The 9,408-nt window shown below is 40.8% G+C and overlaps 1 protein-coding gene across 2 annotated transcripts in view; it reads right to left on the bottom strand.

Moving 5' to 3' along the window:
• Positions 1-418: 418 nt before the first annotated feature.
• The window catches only part of LOC111568692 (phosphatase and actin regulator 1-like), a 54,605-nt gene continuing 45,615 nt past the window's right edge, over positions 419-9,408 (bottom strand). For both annotated transcript variants that reach the window (XM_055014244.1, XM_055014243.1), the window contains exons 8-12: positions 6,934-6,989; positions 5,775-5,836; positions 4,474-4,618; positions 3,033-3,105; positions 419-2,859 (exon numbers count right to left, since the gene is read on the bottom strand). In XM_055014244.1, coding sequence (XP_054870219.1) covers positions 2,844-2,859; positions 3,033-3,105; positions 4,474-4,618; positions 5,775-5,836; positions 6,934-6,989 — 352 coding nt within the window. In that variant the 3' untranslated portion in view covers positions 419-2,843. The remainder of the gene's footprint in view (positions 2,860-3,032; positions 3,106-4,473; positions 4,619-5,774; positions 5,837-6,933; positions 6,990-9,408) is intronic.

Genomic DNA, 9,408 nt, shown 5'->3' with positions numbered 1-9,408 from the left:
CCAAGACTGATTTATCAGCTAAATTAAGTTCTAGGCTATGGGTTACAGCATATTACAGGACTAATTCTATGGAAACTGTGTGAATATTTAGGAAAGAGAAAATGGTTCTACATCTATTTTAGGGGCAGTTTATCAAGCAAGCTCGGTGTAAAAGAACCAATAAAATAATATATTACTTTTCACACTGAGCCAATGAATGCAACTGAGTTTGTAAGAAGTTCAAATGCTGTATGAGTAACTCTATGGCATGAGCCTAACAGGTACTATACACACATTATATTTAAGAAATTCTGAAGTTTAGGTACAATGACTTGTGTTTACAAGTTATAAAAGTGTGCTATATATTGAACAAAACAATACGGTTACTGTAGGAAAAAGGAATCTGTTAAAAAATTGAGAATAATGCATACAATGCAAATGCATTCGGAAATGGAATTTAATCGGCATGAAGTATCCTTTACATGGTATTCCGCATTTCAAAAATGAAAAAAAGGACTCCTTTCAGATTTGCTCAGTCGCTCCACCAACATGTAAAAGGAAACAGATTATTGCTGAATTCATGTTCCTTGATTCCAGCAAAAATGGGAAAACCTCATGCTCAGCCCACCGTCTCTGGTTGTTACTTAAGAGCTGAAAATGAGAAGTGGATCGTATTTGTAGAACTTCATTCTTATTATGCTCTGTGGTACTGAACCTGTGGATGGATATTCATTCTTAAAAAACGGCGTGATGCCTGAATCATACAGAAGCTTGTTCTAACACAAAAATACCTCATATGTCCAAGTCTCTGCGATTAGATGACCCAATGAAATACCGGTATTTATAAAACCGTCAATGTGACAAGAGAACAACCTGTGTGATTCTCTAGAGGAACTGGTCGAAACATGGACAAAACACCTATTATTTCACATACAAACCATGCAGTGCAAAACAAATGTTATATTATCAATTCCCAGATTTTATTGGGTCATCTATCACTAGTCAAGACCTTGAAAATAAGGGTGAACACACATTCCTTTGCAGGAAAGATGCATTGTAGTAGGTGGCCAACAGCCTTTCACCTCTACTACTTTTCTTCATCTGACAAGAATTTCATATTGCAACTTTAAAAGTAATACAGTAAAAAATACTAAAAATATTTTGTGCACATAAAGCTTATGAGCGTTGGAATACTGGTGTAGGATCAGTGATCAGGTAACAAGACCATTAAAGTGAAGAGACAAACTGGTTACAGCTCAGAAATCCAACAATAATTTACACATTTGGACCCCAATCTTGAAACGATGACCATTGTAAAGCCATACTCTTTACAGTGCAAAGAATTTATGCAATAGAAACATTTAAAAATCCTGACTCAGTGAATCCACTAAAATCAGTGCTCATCTTTTTGAATTGAATGCATCATTGTTTTCAATGACAGTTTGATCAAATCTTGTCTTGATGTATCGGTAAAGCTGTCAGACAGGCAGATTTTTAGGTGGCTCAGTCAAGAAAAATGCTGAAAAAGTTCTTCAGAATAAAGCCTTTCTAAAGTAACATACAAAAGAAAACTTAAAACCCTGAAGTGTAGGCATAGTGTATATGCACAGTAAAAAACAATGGTGCGGGGATATACCTGCAGTTTAACCTTTTCTCTACAAACAACGGGTATTGCTTCATCAAAAGCTTGAGTGACACGAGTATAAAAGTAAAATGTATAATACAATGCACATTATGAGCGAAGATCATTAACATACTGCCTCAAAAATTAAACAACAACAAAAAAAGAACAACGTAGCAAGTCATCTCTCTGTAACTCAAGTTCAAAAATCACACAATTCAAAGCGCTGAGATGTGGAAAGACACGAAAATTAATGGTTTATGATCCCAAGAGTCTATAATAAAAACAAAATAATATAAAACAGAAAACTGTTTCACAACTGGAGCCAGAATACATCTGCCAGCTGCAAATTTTTACATTAAATTCGTAAGACTGTGACATGACTAAAACTTGGTTCAGCGTGAGTCTTCTTTAAACGTAACCTTCCTTCTTCAGTATAAACAAAATGTACATTTGGAGAGAGCGCAGGCATTCACCCAAACTCTCAGATTCACAGTTAGCAATTAGATGTCAGCATTGTCGGTACAGTGAGAATTGCACATATGAAGAAACAAGTCAGGACTACATAGTAATGACACAGAGGAAACTCCAGGGGGTGCTATAGTCTAGGAAAAGCAGAAGGAAAAAAAAATATTGCACATGATTCTAATGTTGGATGCGTCTCCCTCCCTCCTGTGGGGCTTTCTGAGCCATTTCCAAAGTCCCAGCAGGTGCAGTAAAGATGGAGCTTCTGCTGACAGAGTGAGCTCAGAACAATCCACTCTGTATCCTCGCATAGAGTCGCCCAAGAGGGCTAAAGGAGTCCAGAGTGACAGCATAATCACGAAGAGGGATAAAAACATGTCCACTGAGATGAGTCCATTGATGAACCAAGGTACAGCTGCCCTCAGTTGATGTTGCGAGTGTCAGTCAATTGGAAAACAGAAACTCTTTCGCTGTCCGACCACCACAGAGCCGAGCGCTTGCCTGAGAGCTCAGCAGAGAGGTTTGAGGAGACAATCGAGCGAATTCCACACTGGGGCAATGTGAATCAACTGGAGTCATTATGTGCTACTACAGTGGATGGAGTAGTGGGTGTCTGCATCTTGTGGCGTAGTACCGACTCAGTTGTGTGGGTCTTGAAAAAGGCATTTCAGAAGACATGGCCTTATTGTAGAAACGGGCACCATTTTACTGTCCAGCACTTAAGGTTCTCAGTGGAGGAGAGCGCCGGTCCGGCACTGCTCGAGACAGTGATGGTCTACTATGGTCTGTGAAACCTAAAAAACACAAACAGAATGAGGACTGCTGTAGACATTTCATCACATTTCATCACCTCGGCTTGAACTCACGTTGCACAGCCAATCCCCAGCATGTGAATGTCTTCCGAGTGTGTATAAGGTGATATTTAAGCATGCACGGTCACATGCCAACTAATAGTTCTGCACATTACCTGGTTAAATGGCGACTTGACTCGTGCACTTCCATCTCATTGCTCTTGAAATCGTTGAGTTCCTTCCTTATAGCTGCCTGCAGAGGACGAATAAGGAGGGAGATTGAGAGAAGCTGCAAAGGCTTAGCGCACAAACTGCAGCCTGTAAGCCCCGACTCCATCTCCTTTTAGTATGCTTCATGCATTATTTACGTTTATCTCAAGACCATGAATGATTCTGTTCAATTCTCTTCTCACATCACAAGAGGCTTCAATTTCCCCTCTTGAGACAGCCAACAGCCCTAATATAATACACAATCTGTTGCTGGTGCACTTGGAGCGCCAGCTTGTGTTTTAAACTATGATGAACTGTTGATACCAAGGATTTACATATATTAAAACATATAAGGGAAAAAAAACACTGAAATGGTATTTTTAGAACATCAAAGCTGCATTTAGGTATTACAGTCCTTAGATCACACATTTATCTCATTTTCAGCATGAAAATGAATGCAAGTAATGGAAAGACTAGACATAAAACCTGTCGTACTGTTATCTTCCACCAGGGGACACTGTGGTGTAATTGCACATTAAGGCCTCATCTCATCTTTACAATATATTTTTTTGAAATCTCTTTTCCAGGAAGGCTTTTGTCTATCTCATTCATGTAGGTATACATATTCATATTTGGGACAATGCCCAGTGAATCACAGCCTCCAAGTATTACCAATGGAGCAGCAGAAGACTCGGTGACATGAGTCTTTTTAAAAAATAAATAAATAAATAACCTTACATCCTCTCTAAAATGCCACATATGACAGCAACCCGAGGGGTGATGTCACTGCTTTTACTGTTCAGCATGACTCAAGGGGATGTCTCCAGCCGCGGGGAGGATGATTCTATGACAGGAGAACAAACTGAATTCTAATCTGTGCTATATTGTGGAAGCAGGAGAAGGGGAAAAAAAAAAACGTCAGCAGAGCAGAGCCGCGGCTGGGGGCTCCGGAGGCACTGCTTGTCCAATTACGTGCTTATATAAGAGGAGCTGTTGCATAATCAAAATGCTGAATCCCTGCGATTTTCACATGAGTGGTCCTCAGGTGTGACCTGGAGTGTTCAGAGCTGCGCATCACCAAAGCAAAGACGGCAGAGTATCTGCTCAGCAAAAATGTAGATCTCATTAAAAGTCAGAGGCATAGATCACCGGACATTGAGCAGCAGGACTGCTTCAGGGTGTTTACTCACAAAGGGAAACCAAACAACTCAGGAGGAACTCGGCGTAACAAAAGAGGAGGAACACATCCTCCGACAATTACTCTCCTGCGTTATAAGTTGCGTCATATGAAGCACAAAGGAGGGAGATGAGCTTAATGGTACTTAAAAAATGGGAAAGCAGGAAATGAGGGATCTTGAGAACATTAAAATATTATTTTAATTTAACTGAGATTAGTTGAAGCAATACTGGCCTTGTCAGCTGCCGTGAGCCGGGTCCAGGGCTTGTCTGCACGCCTGTCATAGTCCTGGGCATCTGACACCTCCACATAGTCACTGAAGCGGATGAGAATTTTGGCCTGTCTCAGCTCCTCTACAGTGGGCCTCTGGCTCAGCTGGAGGAAGAGTCAAAGAAGAGTTACGGAACAGAAGACCATGTAAAGATTTCAAAATTGCCGTCATGGTTAGCAGCTTCCCAGAATTCATATATATTCAAGTTTTCATAGAAAGTCTTGCATATCCAGTATTTCTTATGCAGGGGCTTCACAGAGGAGTTCAAGATCACACTGCTCTGGTATTCAGGGCATTTATGGAATAAGTAGGTCAAAGTCAACATTCCAGCTCCTACACAGCCTCTTCGGTGGGTGACGTCATCAAAATCATAGAGAATAAACTATTAACTTTGTCATTTGAGCACCTCTCTGGCAGGGTTGAATTCATAGTGTCATATTGTATCACTGAATGCACTAATTCCATTTTTTAGAAAGCACTTACGTGCCTAATGAAAGCAGGATCATGACAATAGACAACATACACAAGAGACAACAATCACTAATTACAACAATCTTTAAGTGGATTTTTCATTAAACAGCTCAGCACTTCAACAGACATTTTGTAACAAGCATATCATGAACCTCTTTCAGATTCTGCAATGAACAGGATCTCTCATTGCATGTACTGTCAGCACAAGTATCTAATTAATACATTACAGCAAGGCTGATATTTACTGATTTTAGATCAGTGTAGGTTTGCATAAAGACTGCTAAAGGATAGGAAATGCCAAAGATATGTCTGTACTTGTTTAGAATTTGTGACAGTTACATGGTTTGTTTATTTTTCGGCTGTAAAATGTCCTGATTATTATATCACAGTGTAAAACACAAGATGTACAAATTCTATTCTATAGTTATTCCATCCTATACACATATGTCCTCCAACAGCTGTGAGATGTTTGTTTTGAGCAGGATGTCTGCAGGTGAGCAAGAGTGTTATTCTGTAATTGATAGTGACAGTAACATGCTCAACACCTCCCTATGGGGTCAAAGGTTTTGGCAGTCATCATGCTGCAGGGCCAAGGGCAACAAGGACATGAGAGCCTCCTGGGGGAAAGCAGAGAAAGTACAATACCGGGCCTGTAACGGACCAGATATCACTTCTCACAACAGATGAGTCACTGTCACAGTGTATGTTTATTCTGGCTTGCAATTTACCCCCTCCAGGTGCTGAAAGAGCAAGTGTGGGTTTGCACCTTTGGAGCTATTTTGGACTCACCTTTCGTGTTAGCCTTCGTTTTATCTCCCTCTTCTCCTCCATTTCTTCCTGCTCATTGCGAGCTGCACAGAACGAGAGGATCAAGTGTTACAGTTTCAGTGCAGGCAGGCAAAAACAGTGGACTCTTTGTGAAATGCTAAGAATATTTTTGAAAGGGGAACAAACACACTATTTGCATAATGTGGCTCATTAGATTCACACTAAACTGGGTAAGTTTGTCGAAGCTTAAAATAGTTTCCATTACGGGCTGTTTACTGCTATTAGGGTTGGGTACCAGGAGAGAATGATTTCTTTGTTCCTTTCAAGCTATCCTGGGTCTTTTGGGTCCATGTTTATGATCACGTGATTAATTCATTTAAGGATGAAAATGCACTTCTCTTAAGGGGGTGGGGGAAACACTGATCACATTTGCGTGGCTCTCTGCATTTGTCTATGTGTTGTACTGTAGATTTGGACTCAATTATAGAGACAAAAACCTCAGAGGAGCGAGTTAAGGAAGCAACAGGAGCTATATGAGGACACTGCTTCTGTTTGCAAAAGCTTCACCTGTCAAACTGTATTTGCACTGTGCTGAACATGTACCATATCTCTAGTGCTACTTGCAGTTTTGCATTCTAGATGGCGCCTCTCTATAAAAGCGAGTCCTGTTTGTTTAACCTTGGTACCGTATATGCATGAGAGACACGAAGGACATGACTTGTCACTCATGAATTCTTAGACTGTGTTTTCCTGCTGCACTCTGCCAATCACGCAGGAGCCTCTGGGAAAGCAGGAACTGCTGGTAAATCAGCCTTTGATGTGAGAGCCGCAGAGTCCCAGGCAACAGAACTGCTTCTCTCTGATACTGCATGTGTTTGAGTTAAGAATCCAGCCTCTCTAGACACGACTCCTCGGGGAGCCCTGTTGCCTGCCTGCCTGCCTCACATGAAACAGCAGACCAAGGAGGAATAAAGGGAGAGATGTATGCCACTAGCTCTCACATAACTAGGTCTCCTGAATCACCAGGCTGCACTACATGAGGTCTGCATGCACAACGGGCTGCTACAAATATGGGCTCATGCTACAATGCAGTGTTAAAGTGATATTTTTGTTGAACTTTTCACATTTAGGAATCTGCTTTTGCAACTCAGAGATAATGTTAAATACACAAGACACTCACGTTTCAGGATGTTCCTCTGTTCGAGCTCCTCTGCTGTGGGTCTCTGACTCAAGCGCCTGATGAGAAACATACGTTTACTGTCAGCAAAGTCAAGAGGTTAGCAAGGCAACACAAAAGCAATATGAAGAAAAACAGTTCCAATCCATCCAAATCAACCTACTCTACAATAACTTTGCAGCCATAAATGTTTCGAAAGAAAATCTGTGCAAACATTTCAGTGGGTATTCAAATAGCAATATGCACACTTAGAAAGAAGTTTATTAGGAATCACGAGTCCCCATTATAATGCAGAAAATTATACAGAATTCTTCAGTTTTTGCTTGCATTGAATGTCAGAATGAGGAGAAAATGTGACCCCAGTGTATTTGATTGTCGGCGCCAGATGGGCCATTGTTGATTTTCACAGACAACAGTCAGTTAACTCAAACTGGTGCAAAAAGAAAACAAAAAAACTCCTGCACTTCTACAGAGAGAAATGCCTTGTTGATGAGAGGCCAGTGAAGAATGGCCAGCCTGGTTAAAGCTGAAAGTGAGGCTACTGTACCTCAGATAACCACTTTTAACAGCTGTGATGAGCAGAAATGCGTCTCAGAACATGTTGAGATGGATGGTCTACAACAGCAGAACACCAAGTTGGGTTCCATTCCTGTCAGCCAACAACAGACATCTGAGGCTGCAGTGGGCACTGGCTCACCGAAACTGGACAGATGAAGACTGGAAAATGTAGCCGGATCTGCTGAATTTCAATTTCTGCTGAGGCACGCAGATGGTACGGTCAACAGTGGTGGTGTGATTGTACAGAGAAATGTTCTCGTGGTATACTTTGGGCACCTAAATACCAATCAATCATTGTCTGAATGCCACAGCTTGTCTGTGTATCACTGCAGACCATGTGAATCCTTCTCTGGTGACAATTTACTTCTCTTGTAATGGCTACTTCCAGCATGATAAGACATCATGTTGCACAGCAAAGCAAAAGTCAGCTCCAATAGAGTCCAACAGAACACCTATAGGAGATTTACAGAACTTATGTGCAGCCAGCAAATCTGCACAAGTTATATGTTGCAATCATGTCAACATGGTACAGAATCCCTGAGGAATGTTTCCAACATCTTGTAAAACTCTTGCAGCAAAAGGAATGAGGCTGCTCTAAGAGCCAAGCGAGGCCGTTCACATCATTAGTATGGTGTTCCTAATAAAGTGCTTGGTGAATATAGTTCAGGTAAAGCTGCTTAGTTTTTCTTTTCTTCTCTACATTTTGCCCTGCATTCATATTCCTGCTTCGACAACAACTCCCAGCAAGGTTATCTCATTGGCATTTTGGCTCACAGAACTTTTATACTTGACAATGCTGTTGTTCAGAGTAAAGCACAGTGTCTTAGCCCCAAACTGGATTAAATATAGATTACTGGAATTGTAATTCTTTCTTAACTCCTGTGGAAGTTATTAATGAGGAACACAGCTCTAAGTTGTTCTTTGCATAGATGAAAAGTTTGCATCTTATTCCTGATGACAGCTTGACAGGTAAACTTCCTAAAACTTCAGAGAGCCTTGATCACTAATCCCCTCTTCTTCTCATTGAATGACACTACGATAAAACACTGCATCAGTGCAGGAATAAGGCGAGAGCCAGAAATTCCTCAAGAGTCAGCTCTCATCTGGTGCTGAATAAGGAAAATGTGATTATGACACCTTCAAATGCCAAGTGAAAGGTTTCATCTACTGCACACATTTACACAAAGGAATGTAGAACGGGACAGTCAGACACGTCAAGTTTTCATTTAACGCCCCATCTAAAGAGGTACGCTGTGTACAGATTATCTCCAACTTCCTAAATTTGTAAGTAACATGAATGCCTAAGGCACTTAAAAGCAATAAGGTTATCCGAAATACATTCAGATGGGGACTCTGATTACAGCAGTGTGTTGGGACGCAGCAGCAGACGACCTATATGTAGGCACTAAATCAATAACTGTCTCCATCTGACAGCCATCTGGAGCTGCTCAGTCTAATAAACTACTGTATGCAGAGTTGCATCTGGGATCAGACAAACTTGTCTCATATCATTTTGTGTCATTTCTTCTCCCATCTGAAATTTATTGTTGGGGAAAAGTTGGTTCGGAAACTGAGCTGTGCTCCTCTCTGCATAGTCTGAGCATTATGTCAGAATCATGTCAGTGAAAGTCAACAAACAACCATAAGAATGACAAACAATCCCAGAAAATGTCCCAAGTGAGGACTAGGAAAATGAGGAGACTGAGATTATATTTAGATATACAGAGTTCTATAAAGTAACTGCTAACTTGGAATACTGTATTCAAAGCTGCACTAATCAATATTTTAAAAATAACAATGGACCAAACCACTGTGTGTAGAGTTAAGGCGCCACTATTACAACAAGAAAAGCACTCAGAGAGCGCAGTACTCCGCCAAAGCTGCTCAGTCATCGTATAATTTCCAATGGAGGAAATATTT

The sequence above is a fragment of the Amphiprion ocellaris genome, chromosome 10, assembly GCF_022539595.1.
Source record: "Amphiprion ocellaris isolate individual 3 ecotype Okinawa chromosome 10, ASM2253959v1, whole genome shotgun sequence".
In the NCBI taxonomy this organism is placed as follows: domain Eukaryota; kingdom Metazoa; phylum Chordata; class Actinopteri; family Pomacentridae; genus Amphiprion; species Amphiprion ocellaris.
This window is presented reverse-complemented; position numbering and strand designations above follow the sequence as displayed.